The 23,937-nt window shown below is 39.0% G+C and overlaps 1 protein-coding gene across 1 annotated transcript; it reads right to left on the reverse strand.

The window, feature by feature from the left end:
• Positions 1-13,037: 13,037 nt before the first annotated feature.
• Positions 13,038-16,091, reverse strand: LOC143878382 (uncharacterized). Its single transcript, XM_077380706.1, has 2 exons — positions 13,379-16,091; positions 13,038-13,266 (listed from the first exon to the last, which is right to left on the reverse strand). The coding sequence occupies exons 1-2, from the start codon at positions 15,983-15,985 to the stop codon at positions 13,258-13,260; spliced, it is 2,616 nt and encodes an 871-aa protein (XP_077236821.1). The 5' UTR covers positions 15,986-16,091; the 3' UTR covers positions 13,038-13,257.
• Positions 16,092-23,937: the final 7,846 nt, after the last annotated feature.

A 23,937-nucleotide genomic window follows, 5' to 3' on the forward strand; every position in this document is an offset into this window, starting at 1 on the left:
GATATATTGTTTTTCTATTTGTTTCCTCTATTTTTATTTGCTTCTTTGTAATTGGACCATCTCGGTTCCGTTCTAATCTAATATATTGTGCCATTTCAAAAAAAAAAGAGGGATTAACACAAGATAAAGAACAAAGGTAATTTCATTGCTACGAAAGGAAGGTACATTCTAAGCGTTCCCAATTATGAGATTACATTCTTCTGAATATTCCTATTACAAGCACGAGGTACCGGGCTTGGATCCTGATCCTTTGAAACAGATCATGTGGATATGATAAAAGTTGGGTCATGCATATCTTCTCATAAGAGGATATATTCATTCAAACGGAGCCCTGACGCTTTGACCATGAAAAGTGGTCGGGATGAGTCTAACCTATCGGAAAGACCGACTTGGTTTGAGCGAAGCTCGGGTACTGTGACCATAACGATGGTCATGGCAATATTATCTTCGTACCAGAAGATGGGTTTATTTGGCAGAGCTCCACCGCTTTTGACCATAACAGAGGTCTAGGAAGGTCTATCTCGGCGTGAAGAGATAAACTCAGAAAAGGTAGCGACCTGGATGGTCAAAACAAGTTTATAAAAGGGACAGACTTACGTGAGCGGAGCTTCACCGTCTTGACCATAACGATAGTCGGGACAAGTTTAGACCCAATAAGCAGTAGAGCCTGATGAGGCTATGACCAAGACGACCTGGAAGGAACCTATCTTTATATTGAAAGACAGATTATTTGAGCAGAGCTCTGCCGCTTTGACCATAACGATGGTCAGGACGGGTCTGAACTCTTTTTGAAAAGCGAGAGCTGAAAAGGCTGTGATCGGGTTGGTCAAGACCTAGCCTATCTTCACACAAGAAGACAGATTTATTTGGGAAGAGCTTCTTTGCTTTGAACATGATGATGGTCAAGATGGAAGATGAATGAAGGATTAGGATTTCAAAGAGAAATAATAACCGTTATTTTTGAAAGATGAAACCAGAATGAGGGTCTTTTGGTTAAGTGTGTTAACCGTAAGACAAACATTCCTCCAGGGTTCAATGGTTGCTTATCCAAGGAATGTGATGATATGGGTCGCAAACATGACTCTGGAAGAAACTAAAGGTTTGGAAGCAACCTCTAATTTTGGGTTGAAATGAGCTGCGACCGTTTGCGCATCGGGCTAGGGTAATGACATCCCTACCAAAGAATGGCAATCCGGGGACACCTTTCTAGACTCGCTCGACATGCCCGAGGTGAGCCAAAGGTTTAATATATTCCTATTTTGGGAAGACGCTCACATCTCTTGAGAGTAACTGTGGACCCCGATCCTGAGAGGACGAGTGCGGCGAGGGACGCGAGGTCCCCACAGCAATCCTCTAAGATCTCCACAATGTGAAGGAGAGCTCTGCCAAGGAACTCTCGAAACGGATGCCACCCTCACAGCATAGCACGAGTGGCGATACAAAACGAATGAGATACATCCTGATCAGGAGCCAGGGCTCGAAACCGAGATGTACCTAAAAAGAACTCAGAGTCGCCATCCATGGATAGGCCATGGAACCCTAAAATCAAATCCTCTGTGCAATGGATAACCAGAAATATATATGGGTTCGTGCCTGGTTACGAATGGGGAAGGTCTGAGAGCACCCCCAATTCGCCCGAGTGCAAGCACTTGGTCTCTTATGCCATTTTCATTAATTCCAAAGAAGTTTGAGTAAAAATCATGTGAAATGGGAACAATCCTCAGGAATCGTCTACCTAAGCATGCATTTCCTGAGAATGGAGAAATAAACACGTAAAATGAAATGAAAAATGTGTCACCTAAGCAAAGCTAGGTTATGAGTGACATGCCTAATGGGTGTCTAAGTTTCTGGTGGACACGCACATGCAAGCTACAACCAAAGGTATAGTATCAGTACAAGAAAGTAAGAAAACATATCAAAACATGAGACACAAATCTATGCTATGTATGACGGGACAAGACAAGTCCTAACTCTAATGCAGGACTGGACTCGGACCAGAATGGCCATCCATCCTAGCTGCACTACGTATCCCGGCCTCGGGAAGAATCGGAGCCCACGTAGTTCGATGCCCTATTCAAAATTATGATGCCTAAGACACCTAGACCTCTATCCTAGACTCGATCTAAAAGACCGGACTAGTTATTAAAGCTTCTTGAACTATTATTTAAATTCCAATGAATGGTGGATTTTAGGACATCCTATATGCCCTAACTAAATGCAGATTGATTAGCCTTAAGCTAATGCAGGTGGTTCCTACAATCCTATGTGTAACTAGGCCGTGCAACCTAATGAAAACCACGGGATGACTATATGCCTAGTCTAGCCATCGGTTCGACTAAATGTCTAACCGATCGACTCGAGGCCTCCTAACTCTAGGGACACTCACACGACAGGACATACCATATCAATACAAATCAAGACAAACTCCTAACTCTAGAACACAACCTAAACAGCTAGGACATACTCCTAACTCTAGAGGAAGATCTTTTTGAAAATGGTTTGAATATTTTTGTAACTTTGAAAGATTTAAAATTTTTATTTTTAAAGGTTTGGCTGGACTTGGGATGTGGATCCCAAGCTGCACTACGTACCTCGTGGAAGAGGATCAAGCCAACGTAGTTCGAAACGAACTCTCTACCTATCAAACACTTACGGCAAATCAACTATGCTCTAATAATACTATTATAAGAGCAAATGAGTCAAAGACTCTCTAATGACAGTAACTGGAGAATAAATGAGTCAAAGACTCTCTAATAAAAGCGACTAAAGGATAAACGAGTCAAAGACTCTCTAATAAGAGCAACTGATAACACTGAAATGAGATAACGAAGTCAAAGATTCTCTAATAATACTGCAAATAAAACAGATGAGTCAAAGACTCTCTAAAAACGGAAACACGAGTCAAAGACTCCAATGACACCAACTAAAAGATAAATGAGTCAAAGACTCTCTAAAGGAAAAGAAACATGAGTCAAAGACTCCACTAACATTAACTAAAGGATTAATGAGTAAAGACTCTCTAAAAGAGATGAAAAACACGAGTCAAAGACTCCACTAACACCAACTAAAGGATATATGAGTCAAAGACTCTCTAAAGAAAAAGAAATACGAGTCAAAGACTCCACTAACACCAACTAAAGGATAAATGAGTCAAAGACTCTCTAAAAGAGATGAAAATACGAGTCAAAGACTCCACTAACACCAACTAAAGGATATATGAGTCAAAGACTCTCTAAAGGAAAAGAAATACGAGTCAAAGACTCCACTAACACCAACTAAAGGATAAATGAGTCAAAGACTCTCTAAAAGAGATGAAAATACGAGTCAAAGACTCCACTAACACCAACTAAAGGATATATGAGTCAAAGACTCTCTAAAGGAAAAGAAACACGAGTCAAAGACTCTACTAACACCAACTAAAGGCTAAATGAGTCAAAGACTCTCTAAAGGAAAAGAAACATGAGTCAAAGACTCTACTAACACCAACTAAAGGATAAATGAGTCAAAGACTCTCTAAAAGAGATGAAAACACGAGTCAAAGACTCTACTAACACCAACTAAAGGATATATGAGTCAAAGACTCTCTAAAGGAAAAGAAACACGAGTCAAAGACTCCACTAACACCAACTAAAGGATAAATGAGTCAAAGACTCTCTAAAGGAAATGAAAACACGAGTCAAATCAGATAATATAAGATTGAAAATCTGTGATCAAGATGAAATGAGATAGCATAAGATTGCTTTCAACGGATGGATCATGAATGACTAATCCTATGAGATCTTTGGAAATGAATGGGATTTACATCCTAACCCCAAAGGAAAAGTTTTTTAATCTTCGCACATTTTATCAGTGTTACCTGAAGGCATCAACCCTAACCATAATCTAGCGGAGTGGAGAGAGGATCTCGACTCATGACTTTGTTTGTGTACCTAGGACCGATCGTAGCCATTGGAAGATGGACTACGGCCTAATCTAGACACAAATGGGTAGGATATCCTAAACTAGGCTCACACACGTGATGCACATGTGTTCGTATACTACATGCATGTGTGGGTTAATCTAGGGGTAAGGCCAAGAGTTCCCTTAGCGCGAATCCATGTTCGATATACTGTACCAGTGTCCGGCGTATCAGTACGTGAACAAGAGATCCGTTTACGTACCATAAAGGTACTAGGCTAAGGGTGGAATGCTTCTCTAGCACAGAGGCACCAGGTGATGAAATCCCAGTCAACCATGCTAGATAACACTCCGGGTTCCTAAAATAGGACGTGTGTGCATGTGAGATGCAGGGGTTTAGATGCAAGTGATGTAAGTGTGTGCAATAAGTTCGCGCAATCTATGATGCCTTCAGGTTTTGTTAGATTAAGTTTGAGTAAATGTGATGAGAAAATAAAACATACAAACTAATCACAGCATCAGGATTTTACAAAGGAAATCAGTGATTCCTAAGGTTTCTATTTTGATAATTTAATGATTGAATATGTGATGGAATATTATGATCTGGAAATTTTTAAAACAATTTGATTTTAATTCAATTTACTCAAGGATTTTAAAAGGTTTCAATTCAGATTGTAGATTTACACATCAACATATAACAAATCTTTTCAGAACAAGATGAAATTTTTACAGTAACTTCTCCTTAATTATATAAGATTATAATAAAAATTTCATAGATTTTAAATGTGGTTTGCTATTAGTTTTTCAATGTTGAAAGTTTCTGTCCAGATTGTGAATTAACACAGTAACGTATAGCAAATCAATTCAAAACAATATGAAATTTCTATAGTATGTGTATTACAATAAGAAAGGATTACTGTAAAAGTTTCATAAATTTTAAAAATGATTTACTATTAATTTACGATTTTACAAATATCCATCCAGATTATGAATTAACAAAGAAACATATAGTAAATCAAATCCAAATCAGTTTAAACTTTATGAAAACATGTAATTCCAGTAGTAATTATCAAACAAATATTTTCAGAAGTTTTCATTGCAATTTACTATTTTTATCAGATTTAATACAGCATGCATGATTTTACGTAAAAAATCATAAACAAATATCCAACAGCAACCAAAAATCTTGAAAACTTCACGGGAGATTAGATTAGATTTAATTTGCATCTCATCCAAATTTCACTTTTGAAAACATTATAGAGTTTTTGAAAATTGGTTTTTTCCAAAAATACCCCTAGAGTTAAATGAATTTTTAAACCCTTTAAATCAAATCAAGAATTCATAAAGAAATTCGTACTAATTCAAAATCTTACAATTATGTTATGTTTAAATTTTCATTGATTTTGGATCTATGTTGACATCTTCTTAAATTCAATCTTTAGAATTTTACCCCTTTGAGGGTAAAGTTCAAAAGGTCAAATTACGGTCAAAACGAAGTCAAAATTCTTCGAAATTCCAGATTTCTACACTTCTTAATGTTCAAAACACTCAGAGATTGAAAAAAACATATTTTGAATAACAATAAGAAAAAATAAAAATAAATCACAAATTCAATCCTATCATGCTTCTAGTTTAAGATATATGAAAGAGGGTTTTGGAATACCAACCTTGCTAGCTCTCCTTGTCTCTAGGGTAAGTAATCCTCGGATATACGCTTTGTCTTACCCTTTCAATTAGCAAAGAAAACCCCCAAAAAAAATGTTGCCGCCGATCCGTTCCGCCGTCTTCACTTTCTCTTAGAGGGAAGGATTGGGAGGTGATTGGGAGAGATAATGGAAGAAGAATATAGGGAAAGGGATTGGAGGGAGTGATTGGAAGAGATAATGGAAGAGAAAAAGATAATGGAAGATAAATCTCTCATTTTCTCCTCCTTTTTATGGATGGGAAGGAAGATATATATAGGGAGAGAAAGAGAGAGAGAGAGATGTGTTGGTGGAGAGCTCATCATGTTGTCCCTCTTAGTGGAGAATCCATCATCATTCTTCTTAGTGGAGGGCCCATCATGTTTCTTAGTGGAGAATCCATCATCATTCTTCTTAGTGGAGGGCCCATCATGTTTCTTAGTGGAGAATCCATCATCATTCTTCTTAGTGGAGGGCCCATCATGTTTCTTAGTGGAGAATCCATCATTATTGTTCTTAGTGGAGGGCCCATCATGTTTCTTTAGTGGAGAATCCATCATTATTGTTCTTCATAAGAGGCCTCACAAGAGGCCCTACTGAGGCCCCACAATGTGGGCCCCACAACGCGGGCCCCACAACGTGGGCCCCACAATGTGGGCCCTCGGTTGATTCGAATTTTAAACAAATGTTCAATGCGGGCCCACCAAACGGGTCCAAATTCTCCCTCGCTTGGATTCTTATGAATAATCTCTCTCAACCTCTCACGGAAAAATGCGAAACATGGCGGAAATGATCGGATGGGGTTTCTCCCAAGCATAGCGAACTTGGGTCCGGTCAAAATGGGGTGTCTACAGATGCCCCTCTTTGGCAGAGCGTGTGTAACACGCGAATGGCAAAGCTGAACAGACGACACATTTTGACTGACCCGAAACCAAAACAAAGCAAATTTTTGGGTTTTCAGTTTTAAAACGATATTCACAAAGATAAAACTCTACTAACAATAGGGAGATAGTCTCTCACCGACTCTTAACTCGGCAACTAAGACATCTCAAAGAGATAGTCTCTCCCTAATACTCATGACTCGACTAATTAATAAAAAACGAACGAACGATTACAAAAACACAAACATTTTTTCTTTTTTTTTTTTTTTATATATCAGGCTAAGCCAAAGTAAACATAACAATTGCTCCAAGAGCACCAACCAAAGAAACAAGTTAATCACTTCAATCACTCAAAGAGCTTCCATTTTCTTTTTTAATTTTTTAGAAACCACATTGCAATTTGTCCAAGACAAGTATAATTCGAAACACTCAAAGAGTTTTTTTTTTTTTTTTTTTTTTTTTTTTTTTTTTTTTTTTTTTTAGAAACCTGCAAAAATAGGCCAAAGACCAATGTATCAAAACTCGTCCAAAACAAGTTCAAAATCAAACACTCAAAGAATTAAATTTTTTTTTTTTTTTTTAAAATCATGCCGATCAGTCAAAGACTCGACCAATTACTAGGGTAATCGAATATTCGAGCTAAATTCAAACTTCTAATACCCGAGGCGAGACTAAGTCTCAAGCCTAGCGATAGTTATACAGATCATTGCTGAAAATAAATCTGTGTAACTACCGAGTAACTCTGACTCCTCTCTTTCAAGGTAGCGAATCACTCCGGATCACGCGGTTCTGCTAAACAGTTCCACGTAAATCCAAATTCGTAGGTCCTGCTAAACAGTCCCCTACAAACCTCTTCGCAGATACACATGACTCCTAACACGTTAGGAAGCTGCACATTGCGGAACGATGATTAGGTAAGTTACCACTTGACATTACATTACTAATCATCTGGGTACTAAATACCCGAGGCGAGACTGAGTCTCAAGCCTAGCGATAGTTATACAGATCATTGATGAAAATAAATCTGTTTAACTATCCGAGTAATTCTGACTCCTCTCTTTCAAGGTAGCGAATCACTCTGGATCATGCGGTTCTGCTAAACAGTTCCACATAAACCCAAATTCGTAGGTCCTGCTAAACAGTCCCCTACAAACCTCTTCGCAGATATACATGACTCCTAACACGTTAGGAAGCTGCACATTGCGGAACGATGATTAGGTAAGTCACTACTTAACATTACAATACTAATCATCAGGGTCCTAAATACCCGGGAGAAGGAAGAAAAGATCAATCCTTGTAACACAGGATCAGAAATTTTCCACAATTAAAACCTTTAAAAAGACCAAGCCGTGTAACACGAGTTCGGTAATTTTTCCTTGTAAAACATCTTTGAAAACAGGTTAAAGGAACCACCAGATAGTGCAACACTAAATCCGATGATTTCTTATTCTATTAAAACACTCTTCAAAACACTTTGAAGAAAAGACCAGACCATGTAACACATATTCTGGTAACCTCTATCTTTATTAAGAAACTCCTCAGAACAAAAGAAGAAAGACCAGATCATGAAACACGGAATCTGCTAATTTCTATCTTTATTAAAAATCTTTCAAAATTCGAGTATCTTGAAAGAATTTTTGAAGGTCAAACCTTTTTTTTTTTTTTTTTTTTTTTTTTTTTTTTTTAAAACGCAAAGCATTTTACTGAAATTTAAAAATCTCTGGAGTGAATTCTAGACTCCACTGGGATAAAGATTTTTCAAAGAAATTCAACTCCAAAGGAAAATACCCTGACTAAGAAGCTCAATATAAAGAGTGTTCGAACTTCTCTAGTCTCTATTTTATACAAAAATTTATTTCAAATCTCAATGATTACTTGACATCTTTTATGACATAAGTCATAAAAGATGCCCCTAGTATGATTACTTCCATGAAAAAATTCATTAGAGAGCAACAAAAAAAGGAATGGGCCAAAGGCTGAACATTTGAGATTACAACAAATTTTTTCTGATAAACACCTGGGTTTACAAGGTTTTTCATAGGCACCAGAAACTTGTTATGCTCAAAATTTTCTCATCTCTGCCATCTGCTGATACCGGAACTGAGCTAAAAGCTTGTCGATCTCTGAACACTGCTCTGCTTTACATTATCCACATGAACTGCAAATTTTCTACTTCTCTGAGTCTCTAAGTCTTTATCACCCCGGCTTTGGGAAGAATACTGACTAAACAGGACTCTGGAAATTGACTTTGATTCGACAACAAACTGAGTTTGACAGACAATGACCAAAGACTTTGACGAGTTTTAAACAAGACTTTAAAAGAGAATGAATCTGCTTCTTAAATTGATAAACATTTTTATTTTTTTTTCAAAAATGGTTAAAGTCCACCACTCTTTAGAGTTTTTTTTTTTTTTTTTTTTTTTTAAATATCATGTTTAAAGATGTTTCAACCTCTTTTCAAGATCTCCATCATGGTTATTATCCCTTCAGATTACTTAGTTTCAATCTCCTGACTCAAAGAGTAACCAAAGAAGCTCTGATGGCACTTATTAACTGGCTTTCAGATAGCTCTGTCCTTCATGAAGTCTTGCCGTGACCAAATCGCCCTTTTGGGTTTTCGATTTAGCGGACCGCATGCCTTAATTTTTGCCTGGACTGTCTGCCCTTGCAGATTTTCCATCCAGCAGGCTCAATACCCTGATTTTTGCCTAAACTGCCCTTTCAGGTTTTCAGCTTAGCGGATTTAAGACTCCATCATTCTTTTCTTTTCTTTTTTTCTTTTTTTTTTTTTTTTTTTTTTTTTTTTTTACAAACCTGGGCCTAAGTACATCAGGAGGACTTTCAGGCAGGCTTAGGTTCAAAAAGGCTGAATATCTAAGGTTCTAAGGATTTGGACCGAATCTGGTCTAGCCAGACTACCTACGTACCCCAAAATGGAGGATCAGGTCCTAACGTAGTTCAAACTACTCTTTTTTTTTTTATATATATATAAAAAAGAAAATGCCCCTGGTTTGGGTTTATCAAAGAAACAAATTATTTTATAAGCCCAAAGGGTTTGCAAAACAGTTTAAAATATTTAGGTTGTTTGGCTCAAAACTCAGATCAATCAAAGACGGCCTCTTGGTGTATTTAAGCATAGTACTTCTTTAACTGATCCAGGTTTGTAGGTTCATTTAATTTTTCTCCATTTTCATTGAGGAGTCTTACGGCTTTTCCAGGCAGGACTTCATCGACGATGTAAGGACCAGACCAGTTTGGCCTGAATTTCCCTCGGGGATCGAATACCGGTGCTCTGTAAGACTTCAAAACAAGATCTCCAGGCTTCAAATCTCGAACACGGACTTTCTTGTTGAAAGCTCTCTCAATCCGCCTCTGATATCCTTGAATATGGTACAAGGCTCTCAATCTCTTCTCATCTATCATCTGCAGCTCATCATACCTGGCTCTAGCCCAATCAGACTCTGGTAAGTCAGCTTCCATCATCACTCTCAAAGAGGAAATTCTAAGCTCAACAGGGAGGACTGCCTCCATTCCATACACCAAAGAATACGGAGTTACACCTGTTGAAGATCTGATTGATGTCCGATAAGCCCATAAGGCATATGGAAGCTTATTCGACCAATCTTTATAGGTCTCAGTCATCTTACTGATAATGATTTTGACATTCTTATTTGCCGCCTCTACAGCCCCATTTGTTTGAGGTCTGTAAGGAGATGACTTGTGATGTTTAATCTTGAATTCTTCACACAGGTGTAACACCTCTTTCTTGAAATGCGACCCATTATCTGAAATCAGCTCGTGAGGCACTCCATATCTGCAAATAATATTGGCACGAATGAACTTCGCAACTGTGCTCGAAGTAATGGAAGCATACGAAGCGGCTTCAATCCATTTTGTAAAATAATCAATTGCGACCAGAATGTACTCATGACCGCTCGAAGACTTTGGATAAACTTTCCCAATTATATCAATTCCCCATACTGAAAATGGCCATGGAGAAGTCATAGAGTGCAACACCGAAGGAGGAACGTGAATAAGATTTGCATAGACTTGACACTTATGGCATTTCTTCACAAATGCGAAGCAATCTGTTTCCATTGTGGGCCAATAGAATCCGAGTCTCAAAATCTTTCTTGACAACATTTTTCCATTCATGTGAGGTCCACAAACTCCTTCATGGGTCTGCTCAATAAGCTCTGCAGCTTTATCTTCATCAACACAAAGAAGCTGTATACCATCAAATGACCTTCTGTACAGCTCTTCTCCGCAAATAATAAAGTTGGCAGCCAACTTCTGAAGCGTCTTCCTCTCTTTGCTTGAAGCTTCTGGGGGATGTCCTTTACCAGCAATAAGATTTCTGACATCTGTATACCAAGGCTTCCCATCTGGACACCTGGCTGAGATCTCTATAGCATTCACATGCGAAGGAGCCCACTGAAGTCTGACAACTAGCGGCTGAACCTCCATTGATACAGAAATGTCTAACATCGAGGCCAAAGTAGCCAAAGCGTCAGCAAAATGATTTCTGGTCCTTGACAAGTGAGTGAACGTAATGTTCTTGAACTTTCTGACCAAAGATTCCAAATAAGTGTTATAAGGGATCAATTTATCTTCTCGAGTTTTCCATTGCCCATTAATTTGGCAAATGATCAAAATAGAATCCCCAAACACATCAATATCCTGAATCTCCAAAGCTAAGGCTGCCTCTAACCCGGCGATGCAAGCTTCATACTCAGCCATATTGTTGGTGCACTCAAACTGCAACTTGATAGAGACAGGAATATATTCTTTCCGAGGGGATATAAGTACAGCTCCTACTCCTTGTCCTCGACTGTTTACAGCTCCATCAAAATACATAAGCCACTTAGTATTCGAAGCTTCTTCTTTAATATCCATGATCTCTTCGTCAGGGAAGTCTGCCTTCAGAAAAGCGTTCTCTTCAATGGGTGCATCAGCCAACTGTTCAGCAACGACACGCCCTTTAATTGATTTCTGAGTGACATAAGTGATGTCAAACTCAGACAATAACAACAACCATCTTGCGGTTCGTCCTGTAAGGGCGGGTTTCTCAAACAAGTATTTTAGCGGATCCATCCGCGAAAGCAAAAAGATCTTGCTTGAAAGCAAATAATGTCTAAGCCTCTGGGTAGCCCAAACTAATGCTAGACACGTCTTTTCCAAAACTGTGTACTTTAATTCGTATTCCAGCATCTTCTTACTGATGTAGTAAATGGGCTTCTCCCGTTTAGACTCTGAATCTTGCTGAGCAAGCATGCAACCCATCGCTGTATCTGTGATAGACAAGTACAACAATAATGGCTGGCCTGGAGTGACTGGCGATAGAACAGGGGGCAAGGATAGGCACTGCTTAACCTTTTCAAATGCCTCCTGACATTCTTCATTCCACTTCTTCGAGGAATTCTTTTTCAGAAGCTTGAAAATGGGTTCACACGTCATCGTCAGATGTGATATGAACCGTCTCAGATACTGAACTTTGCCAAGGAAACCTCGGATCTGCCTTTCTGTCTTCGGCGGCTGCATTTCTTGAATTGCCTTAATCTTTTGCGGGTCTACTTCAATCCCTCTTTCACTGACCATAAACCCTAAGAGCTTTCCTGATGTAACACCAAAGACGCACTTACTCGGATTTAGGCGAAGCTGATACTTCCTGATCCGCTCAAAGAACCTTCTCAGGGCAACAGTGTGCTCAGGTCGAGTCTTGCCTTTCACAATCATGTCATCAACATATACCTCGACCTCTTTATGGATCATATCATGTAAAAGAGTTGTAGCAGCCCTCTGATACGTAGCACCCGCATTTTTCAATCCAAACGGCATCACCCTGTAGCAGTATGTACCCCATTGAGTAATGAACGCTGTCTTCATCATGTCCTCGGGAGCCATCTTAATCTGATTGTAGCCTGAGAACCCATCCATAAAGGATAGAAGAGCATGACCAGCTGTATTATCAACCAGGAGATCAATATTGGGAAGAGGAAAGTCATCCTTAGGACTTGCCTTGTTCAGGTCTCGAAAATCGACACACATTCGAACTTTTCCGTCCTTTTTGGGCACCGGTACAATGTTTGCAAGCCATTCTGGGTATTCAACTACTTGAATGAATTTTACCTCCAACAGTTTCTTAACTTCTTCATAAACTTTCATCTCCCATTCAGTTTTGAGTTTTCGGAGCTTTTGCTTCTTTGGCTTAACACCAGGGATTAAGGGTAAGCGATGTTGAACAATTTCTTCACTTAACCCTGGCATGTCATCATATGACCAAGCAAAAACTTCCTTGAACTCTTTAAATAAGGCGATTAATTCCTCGCGTTCTTCAGGAGATAAAGTTTTGCCAATTCGAATCTCCTGAATCAAGGTTTCGTCACCTATATTCACAGTTTCAATTTCCTCTTCGAGTGGTTTTGCTCGGCGACTCTCATCCTGTTGAATCATGTATTTGATTTCAGGAGGAGTGTCGTCGGTATCCTCATCAGAGGGGGAGTCTTGATTGTTATTATTAAGTTTATCAGATTCTGAAGCAGAAACATTAGAAATAAAAGTAGAGACTGGATTGTAATCAGAGAAAGGATGCTTTATTTCATTTAATGCTGAATCAGGTACATCAAATGAAAAATTACCCACATCGGGCTTTACAATAGACGCTTGAAAAAAATTTACAGACTCAACGAACATATTGACATTTATGTCAATTAACTCTGAATCAACGATAGAAGTAGCATCTGACTTGATTCCGCTGGAAGAAGAGGAATCATCATCGACCTTAGGAGACTCGACATTTACAGTACCTGCATTAACAGAATTGTTAGAATAAACAGACTCTGAATTAGACCCAAAGACTGACGTGTATTTATGGACAACTGACTCTTTTGGAGGGACATGACTGTTTAGGAAAGTAACCTGAGGTATGACTTGAAAGGTCCAGTTGGTCAATGGTTCCTCTGCCGGGGTGATTAAATGAGTAGGGTTCAGAATCGAGGCCCTCCGATCAATTACGGCAATAGTTTGTGAATCTTCGAGAAACAGTGAACTCAGAAGGCTCGGCTCTACATGTTCTGCCCAATCAGCTTCTGATTCAACTTCTGTCTGCACATCGGTCTGCTTGTCTTCTAACTGCAGATCAAAGAAAATTTCAAATCCTGGCAACCTCTGTCCTGAATTCTCATCTAACCAAGTTTCGGCAAAGCCACAGAAAGGGACATCTGCACCCTCTCTTCGAAAACGGCCATTCATCGTCAAATTAATCGGTGCCATTGGTAATTCTAACCCCCTGCGGCGACATTCAGCCCATTTCATCATCAGCAGCTTCATTTCTTTAACTTCCTTCTTTGAAGGCTTGTACCCCAGCCCAAATAGATTATTGAAGGATTCGAATTCAGGGAACTCAGTCAAACCCTGATGGTGTCTACCTAGCCCTGCACCTGGCATATATCCTTGTCGACGAATCATCCTGACGACATTTGCGTTTGTACTGGTCAGGAAACAAATTTCCTCATTCATAGCTTCTTTAAAGGTAATGGCAGCCACCTCTAATGAGAATCCAGTCAAACTAACATCCTCAGCTTTCTCCATAGTCAGGTCCTGAGTAATCAGCCCTACTTCCAGGTCTGGGTCCCCCTTCACAGTTACCACTCCGTTTTTGCGAAGAAACTTTAGCTTTTGGTGAAGAGAGGATGGAACAACCCCAAACTTGTGCAACCAAGGGCGGCCGAGTAACAACAAAAATGAGGCTTTGATGTCCAAAACCTGGAACTCTATCTCAAAGTCTTCTCCTCCGATCTGTATTTCGGTGACCAGAGTTCCGATCACATCTCGGCGAGTGCCATCGTACGCCAGAATACCCTGTTCAGATGGGATGAAATCCGCAGGACCAAATCCAAGAGTTGTTGCAGTACTCAACGGGCATACATTCAAAGCAGAGCCATTATCAACTAACACCTCTGGTACTCTCTTCTTGTTGCAAAGTACTGTGATTTTCAGAGATTTGGTGTGGTCTCGGCCCTCAGAAGGCAGATCGTCGTCAGTGAAAGATAAAGTCTTAGACACTCTTGTCATGGCAACCAAGCTTACCAGCTCATCCGGAGTAGTGTCTACAGAGACTTGTGCTGAGTTAAGCTCTTGAAGGACTAATTTTCTGTGCTTAGATGAGGCCATGAGTAAACCCCATACGGAAATATTGGCCTGAGTCTTTTTCAACTGCTTTAACAAGCTCTCTTCTTCTTCATCGGCGCTGACCTTACTGACCTTATTCTGTCTCTGGTTTTCAGTATTTCGCGCAACCTCTGCAGGATTTTCAACACACAATTCTTGAGGCTTGAATACACGCCCACCACGGGTCATATGACGCATCTCGTCACAATGGTTATCCAACAACAATAACTCATCTTCTTCAAAGTCCTCAGCCCTTAAGACATAAGGAGCTGTCCTTCTATTTCCAGCACTGTCAATCTGAAATGTACCAAACTGAGATGAAGACGATTCAGCCAATTCATCGTCATCAAAGGAAATTACATAATGATCTTTCTTTTCTACTGCTTCGAAATCTTCCTTGTCAAACTTCATTACATAGGTTTTTTCTGTGGTAATGGCACAAATGAGGGTTGATGGATCGAGCAGAGGTTCATCAGTAAAAATTGCATTGGTAGCAGGAGGAGGCATGGTATGATGATTAGGAAGTGGGTTTTGAGTAACGTTTGGTCTCTCCACTGCCAGCTCATTTTTGTCAATCATGTTCTGGATAGCATGCTTCAAGGCCAAACAATTCTCGGTCAAATGCCCTGGACCTCTGTGATATTCACAGTATTGATCCATCTTCCAGAATGCGGGTAAGGGATTGGGTGGAGGTTTGATATCCGGGAGCCGGATCTTCCTATCTTTCATGAGCCTTTTGAATATCATTATTATCGGATATGGAAGAGGATCAAACTTTCTGTCATATGCAACTCTCCTTGGCGCTTTTGCAGCCTCTGCAGCAACTCTGGCCACAGGCCTGGTATAACTGACAGCATGAATTTCTTTGGACTGGACCATTGGTCTTTTCCCGTCTCGGATTTCAGAAGAAACCTTGGCTCTCAAGCCTTTTGCTATGGCATCTTCTGTCTGAGTACCCGTCTTGATTAAATGGTCAAAGCTCGGGTAATGCTGAGGAGCGAGAAAATGAAAATACATGGGAGACAAACTCTTCAGAACCAGCTTTATCTGCTCTGATTCAGTCATTTTCTGGCTTAGCTGAGCAGATTTGCGTCTCCAGCGCCTGATAAAGAAAGTGAAGGTCTCTTGAGGACCTTGCTTTAGCTGTTTTAGGTCTCTCTTCGTGACCTCAATACCCTCTTCCATTGAGAATTGCTCTATTAGTTTCTCCGAAATATCTTCCAGGGTTCTCACCTCCTCGGGCTTTAGCCTTAGAAACCACTTCTTTGCGATCCCAATCAAAGAAATCGGGAACAACTGGGCCATCTGCTCACGGCTCAGACCATACTGCTGGGACAAAATGATAAACCACCTCATGTGGTTACGCGGACACCCGGTTCCGTCATATTTGTCATAATCAGGAGCTTTGAAGTTGGGCGGTAAAGAAACTGTTGAAGACAGTATTAATTCAGAGACGTCAAATTTCTTGGGTCCTTGGACTCTCATCTGCTCCATCTCATGAGCCATCTTGCTGAATTTCTCAGACATTTCCTTCTCAAATTTTTCAAATTTTTCTTTTTCTTTATCAACCTCTGGAGCACAATACTCTGCAGCATACTGACCATCATCTAAATCCACCTCGAAAGACTGGATAACGGGTCTATGCGACTCCGGAGCTGGAACATGAGAAGGCTGAAGTACGGGCCTAGACGTGGAAGTCTTATCACTTATCTGTGTTTTCATGTTTGCCATTTCTTCTTTCATTCCCGCCATATCTCTGGTGAGGTTTTTCATCATCTCTTGCATGCTCATTAAAAGTTCAGTTGTGTCTGCCATTTGATTTACTTCAAATAAATTTGAAGACTCTGGTGAAGAAGGTAAACGAACTGAAGATGACACAGAGGAATCAAAGTGGCGAACGAGTCTAGACACTGGGGTAGGTCTCGACCAGGTGGGCTTAGCTTGAAAGTCTTTTTTGGGAGCGATGGTTGCTATCTTTCAGAATCCTGATTGGAAGTTAACAAACTAGGTTACATGATTGACAAATAAGATAGTTTGTACCAATAGAGACAAAAGAAAAAACAAACATCCTTTGTATTGATTATACTGACAGCAATCGCTGAAAACCCTGAATCACTGACTGTTTATAACATGTCAAGTAAAATTTTTTGAATTTTCATCTATAATGGAATCAAATTTACAAGTTTTGACTCAATAAAAGAAATGACAATCTTGATCCAAAAATCCTCATGGTGGATAGAAATGACGAAGAGGAGGCACAATGGATTGCTCCCCTCCATACTGACGCTGAATCCTGGCAGGAACATAGAAGGAAGTCCTTTTGAGACCAAGAAGACGAACGTAGCATACGCACCTACCTGGTGCCCCTGGATTCTAACGATAGAGTTCCCATTTAAAATGATTTTAGCTCAAATTTCTCCAAAGTTAATAAAAATGGCATTTTTAAAGAGTTAGGCAATGTTTCAAGAACTCCCCAGCAGAGTCGCCAGCCTGTGGACCCCGATCCTGAGAGGACGAGTGCGGCGAGGGACGCGAGGTCCCCACAGCAATCCTCTAAGATCTCCACAATGTGAAGGAGAGCTCTGCCAAGGAACTCTCGAAACGGATGCCACCCTCACAGCATAGCACGAGTGGCGATACAAAACGAATGAGATACATCCTGATCAGGAGCCAGGGCTCGAAACCGAGATGTACCTAAAAAGAACTCAGAGTCGCCATCCATGGATAGGCCATGGAACCCTAAAATCAAATCCTCTGTGCAATGGATAACCAGAAATATATATGGGTTCGTGCCTGGTTACGAATGGGGAAGGTCTGAGAGCACCCCCAATTCGCCCGAGTGCAAGCACTTGGTCTCTTATGCCATTTTCATTAATTCCAAAGAAGTTTGAGTAAAAATCATGTGAAATGGGAACAATCCTCAGGAATCGTCTACCTAAGCATGCATTTCCTGAGAATGGAGAAATAAACACGTAAAATGAAATGAAAAATGTGTCACCTAAGCAAAGCTAGGTTATGAGTGACATGCCTAATGGGTGTCTAAGTTTCTGGTGGACACGCACATGCAAGCTACAACCAAAGGTATAGTATCAGTACAAGAAAGTAAGAAAACATATCAAAACATGAGACACAAATCTATGCTATGTATGACGGGACAAGACAAGTCCTAACTCTAATGCAGGACTGGACTCGGACCAGAATGGCCATCCATCCTAGCTGCACTACGTATCCCGGCCTCGGGAAGAATCGGAGCCCACGTAGTTCGATGCCCTATTCAAAATTATGATGCCTAAGACACCTAGACCTCTATCCTAGACTCGATCTAAAAGACCGGACTAGTTATTAAAGCTTCTTGAACTATTATTTAAATTCCAATGAATGGTGGATTTTAGGACATCCTATATGCCCTAACTAAATGCAGATTGATTAGCCTTAAGCTAATGCAGGTGGTTCCTACAATCCTATGTGTAACTAGGCCGTGCAACCTAATGAAAACCACGGGATGACTATATGCCTAGTCTAGCCATCGGTTCGACTAAATGTCTAACCGATCGACTCGAGGCCTCCTAACTCTAGGGACACTCACACGACAGGACATACCATATCAATACAAATCAAGACAAACTCCTAACTCTAGAACACAACCTAAACAGCTAGGACATACTCCTAACTCTAGAGGAAGATCTTTTTGAAAATGGTTTGAATATTTTTGTAACTTTGAAAGATTTAAAATTTTTATTTTTAAAGGTTTGGCTGGACTTGGGATGTGGATCCCAAGCTGCACTACGTACCTCGTGGAAGAGGATCAAGCCAACGTAGTTCGAAACGAACTCTCTACCTATCAAACACTTACGGCAAATCAACTATGCTCTAATAATACTATTATAAGAGCAAATGAGTCAAAGACTCTCTAATGACAGTAACTGGAGAATAAATGAGTCAAAGACTCTCTAATAAAAGCGACTAAAGGATAAACGAGTCAAAGACTCTCTAATAAGAGCAACTGATAACACTGAAATGAGATAACGAAGTCAAAGATTCTCTAATAATACTGCAAATAAAACAGATGAGTCAAAGACTCTCTAAAAACGGAAACACGAGTCAAAGACTCCAATGACACCAACTAAAAGATAAATGAGTCAAAGACTCTCTAAAGGAAAAGAAACATGAGTCAAAGACTCCACTAACATTAACTAAAGGATTAATGAGTAAAGACTCTCTAAAAGAGATGAAAAACACGAGTCAAAGACTCCACTAACACCAACTAAAGGATATATGAGTCAAAGACTCTCTAAAGAAAAAGAAATACGAGTCAAAGACTCCACTAACACCAACTAAAGGATAAATGAGTCAAAGACTCTCTAAAAGAGATGAAAATACGAGTCAAAGACTCCACTAACACCAACTAAAGGATATATGAGTCAAAGACTCTCTAAAGGAAAAGAAATACGAGTCAAAGACTCCACTAACACCAACTAAAGGATAAATGAGTCAAAGACTCTCTAAAAGAGATGAAAATACGAGTCAAAGACTCCACTAACACCAACTAAAGGATATATGAGTCAAAGACTCTCTAAAGGAAAAGAAACACGAGTCAAAGACTCTACTAACACCAACTAAAGGCTAAATGAGTCAAAGACTCTCTAAAGGAAAAGAAACATGAGTCAAAGACTCTACTAACACCAACTAAAGGATAAATGAGTCAAAGACTCTCTAAAAGAGATGAAAACACGAGTCAAAGACTCTACTAACACCAACTAAAGGATATATGAGTCAAAGACTCTCTAAAGGAAAAGAAACACGAGTCAAAGACTCCACTAACACCAACTAAAGGATAAATGAGTCAAAGACTCTCTAAAGGAAATGAAAACACGAGTCAAATCAGATAATATAAGATTGAAAATCTGTGATCAAGATGAAATGAGATAGCATAAGATTGCTTTCAACGGATGGATCATGAATGACTAATCCTATGAGATCTTTGGAAATGAATGGGATTTACATCCTAACCCCAAAGGAAAAGTTTTTTAATCTTCGCACATTTTATCAGTGTTACCTGAAGGCATCAACCCTAACCATAATCTAGCGGAGTGGAGAGAGGATCTCGACTCATGACTTTGTTTGTGTACCTAGGACCGATCGTAGCCATTGGAAGATGGACTACGGCCTAATCTAGACACAAATGGGTAGGATATCCTAAACTAGGCTCACACACGTGATGCACATGTGTTCGTATACTACATGCATGTGTGGGTTAATCTAGGGGTAAGGCCAAGAGTTCCCTTAGCGCGAATCCATGTTCGATATACTGTACCAGTGTCCGGCGTATCAGTACGTGAACAAGAGATCCGTTTACGTACCATAAAGGTACTAGGCTAAGGGTGGAATGCTTCTCTAGCACAGAGGCACCAGGTGATGAAATCCCAGTCAACCATGCTAGATAACACTCCGGGTTCCTAAAATAGGACGTGTGTGCATGTGAGATGCAGGGGTTTAGATGCAAGTGATGTAAGTGTGTGCAATAAGTTCGCGCAATCTATGATGCCTTCAGGTTTTGTTAGATTAAGTTTGAGTAAATGTGATGAGAAAATAAAACATACAAACTAATCACAGCATCAGGATTTTACAAAGGAAATCAGTGATTCCTAAGGTTTCTATTTTGATAATTTAATGATTGAATATGTGATGGAATATTATGATCTGGAAATTTTTAAAACAATTTGATTTTAATTCAATTTACTCAAGGATTTTAAAAGGTTTCAATTCAGATTGTAGATTTACACATCAACATATAACAAATCTTTTCAGAACAAGATGAAATTTTTACAGTAACTTCTCCTTAATTATATAAGATTATAATAAAAATTTCATAGATTTTAAATGTGGTTTGCTATTAGTTTTTCAATGTTGAAAGTTTCTGTCCAGATTGTGAATTAACACAGTAACGTATAGCAAATCAATTCAAAACAATATGAAATTTCTATAGTATGTGTATTACAATAAGAAAGGATTACTGTAAAAGTTTCATAAATTTTAAAAATGATTTACTATTAATTTACGATTTTACAAATATCCATCCAGATTATGAATTAACAAAGAAACATATAGTAAATCAAATCCAAATCAGTTTAAACTTTATGAAAACATGTAATTCCAGTAGTAATTATCAAACAAATATTTTCAGAAGTTTTCATTGCAATTTACTATTTTTATCAGATTTAATACAGCATGCATGATTTTACGTAAAAAATCATAAACAAATATCCAACAGCAACCAAAAATCTTGAAAACTTCACGGGAGATTAGATTAGATTTAATTTGCATCTCATCCAAATTTCACTTTTGAAAACATTATAGAGTTTTTGAAAATTGGTTTTTTCCAAAAATACCCCTAGAGTTAAATGAATTTTTAAACCCTTTAAATCAAATCAAGAATTCATAAAGAAATTCGTACTAATTCAAAATCTTACAATTATGTTATGTTTAAATTTTCATTGATTTTGGATCTATGTTGACATCTTCTTAAATTCAATCTTTAGAATTTTACCCCTTTGAGGGTAAAGTTCAAAAGGTCAAATTACGGTCAAAACGAAGTCAAAATTCTTCGAAATTCCAGATTTCTACACTTCTTAATGTTCAAAACACTCAGAGATTGAAAAAAACATATTTTGAATAACAATAAGAAAAAATAAAAATAAATCACAAATTCAATCCTATCATGCTTCTAGTTTAAGATATATGAAAGAGGGTTTTGGAATACCAACCTTGCTAGCTCTCCTTGTCTCTAGGGTAAGTAATCCTCGGATATACGCTTTGTCTTACCCTTTCAATTAGCAAAGAAAACCCCCAAAAAAAATGTTGCCGCCGATCCGTTCCGCCGTCTTCACTTTCTCTTAGAGGGAAGGATTGGGAGGTGATTGGGAGAGATAATGGAAGAAGAATATAGGGAAAGGGATTGGAGGGAGTGATTGGAAGAGATAATGGAAGAGAAAAAGATAATGGAAGATAAATCTCTCATTTTCTCCTCCTTTTTATGGATGGGAAGGAAGATATATATAGGGAGAGAAAGAGAGAGAGAGAGATGTGTTGGTGGAGAGCTCATCATGTTGTCCCTCTTAGTGGAGAATCCATCATCATTCTTCTTAGTGGAGGGCCCATCATGTTTCTTAGTGGAGAATCCATCATCATTCTTCTTAGTGGAGGGCCCATCATGTTTCTTAGTGGAGAATCCATCATCATTCTTCTTAGTGGAGGGCCCATCATGTTTCTTAGTGGAGAATCCATCATTATTGTTCTTAGTGGAGGGCCCATCATGTTTCTTTAGTGGAGAATCCATCATTATTGTTCTTCATAAGAGGCCTCACAAGAGGCCCTACTGAGGCCCCACAATGTGGGCCCCACAACGCGGGCCCCACAACGTGGGCCCCACAATGTGGGCCCTCGGTTGATTCGAATTTTAAACAAATGTTCAATGCGGGCCCACCAAACGGGTCCAAATTCTCCCTCGCTTGGATTCTTATGAATAATCTCTCTCAACCTCTCACGGAAAAATGCGAAACATGGCGGAAATGATCGGATGGGGTTTCTCCCAAGCATAGCGAACTTGGGTCCGGTCAAAATGGGGTGTCTACAGATGCCCCTCTTTGGCAGAGCGTGTGTAACACGCGAATGGCAAAGCTGAACAGACGACACATTTTGACTGACCCGAAACCAAAACAAAGCAAATTTTTGGGTTTTCAGTTTTAAAACGATATTCACAAAGATAAAACTCTACTAACAATAGGGAGATAGTCTCTCACCGACTCTTAACTCGGCAACTAAGACATCTCAAAGAGATAGTCTCTCCCTAATACTCATGACTCGACTAATTAATAAAAAACGAACGAACGATTACAAAAACACAAACATTTTTTCTTTTTTTTTTTTTTTATATATCAGGCTAAGCCAAAGTAAACATAACAATTGCTCCAAGAGCACCAACCAAAGAAACAAGTTAATCACTTCAATCACTCAAAGAGCTTCCATTTTCTTTTTTAATTTTTTAGAAACCACATTGCAATTTGTCCAAGACAAGTATAATTCGAAACACTCAAAGAGTTTTTTTTTTTTTTTTTTTTTTTTTTTTTTTTTTTTTTTTTTTTAGAAACCTGCAAAAATAGGCCAAAGACCAATGTATCAAAACTCGTCCAAAACAAGTTCAAAATCAAACACTCAAAGAATTAAATTTTTTTTTTTTTTTTTAAAATCATGCCGATCAGTCAAAGACTCGACCAATTACTAGGGTAATCGAATATTCGAGCTAAATTCAAACTTCTAATACCCGAGGCGAGACTAAGTCTCAAGCCTAGCGATAGTTATACAGATCATTGCTGAAAATAAATCTGTGTAACTACCGAGTAACTCTGACTCCTCTCTTTCAAGGTAGCGAATCACTCCGGATCACGCGGTTCTGCTAAACAGTTCCACGTAAATCCAAATTCGTAGGTCCTGCTAAACAGTCCCCTACAAACCTCTTCGCAGATACACATGACTCCTAACACGTTAGGAAGCTGCACATTGCGGAACGATGATTAGGTAAGTTACCACTTGACATTACATTACTAATCATCTGGGTACTAAATACCCGAGGCGAGACTGAGTCTCAAGCCTAGCGATAGTTATACAGATCATTGATGAAAATAAATCTGTTTAACTATCCGAGTAATTCTGACTCCTCTCTTTCAAGGTAGCGAATCACTCTGGATCATGCGGTTCTGCTAAACAGTTCCACATAAACCCAAATTCGTAGGTCCTGCTAAACAGTCCCCTACAAACCTCTTCGCAGATATACATGACTCCTAACACGTTAGGAAGCTGCACATTGCGGAACGATGATTAGGTAAGTCACTACTTAACATTACAATACTAATCATCAGGGTCCTAAATACCCGGGAGAAGGAAGAAAAGATCAATCCTTGTAACACAGGATCAGAAATTTTCCACAATTAAAACCTTTAAAAAGACCAAGCCGTGTAACACGAGTTCGGTAATTTTTCCTTGTAAAACATCTTTGAAAACAGGTTAAAGGAACCACCAGATAGTGCAACACTAAATCCGATGATTTCTTATTCTATTAAAACACTCTTCAAAACACTTTGAAGAAAAGACCAGACCATGTAACACATATTCTGGTAACCTCTATCTTTATTAAGAAACTCCTCAGAACAAAAGAAGAAAGACCAGATCATGAAACACGGAATCTGCTAATTTCTATCTTTATTAAAAATCTTTCAAAATTCGAGTATCTTGAAAGAATTTTTGAAGGTCAA

Source organism: Tasmannia lanceolata, unplaced genomic scaffold (assembly GCF_043159265.1).
Source record: "Tasmannia lanceolata isolate RefF3 unplaced genomic scaffold, GAP_Taslan_0.1 ptg000002l, whole genome shotgun sequence".
Lineage (NCBI taxonomy): Eukaryota > Viridiplantae > Streptophyta > Magnoliopsida > Canellales > Winteraceae > Tasmannia > Tasmannia lanceolata.

What these genes read in the sequence shown, in the direction of transcription:
- LOC143878382 (XM_077380706.1), bottom strand. Translation starts at nt 15,985, where the DNA reads ATGAGGTGGTTTATCATTTTGTCCCAGCAGTATGGTCTGAGCCGTGAG.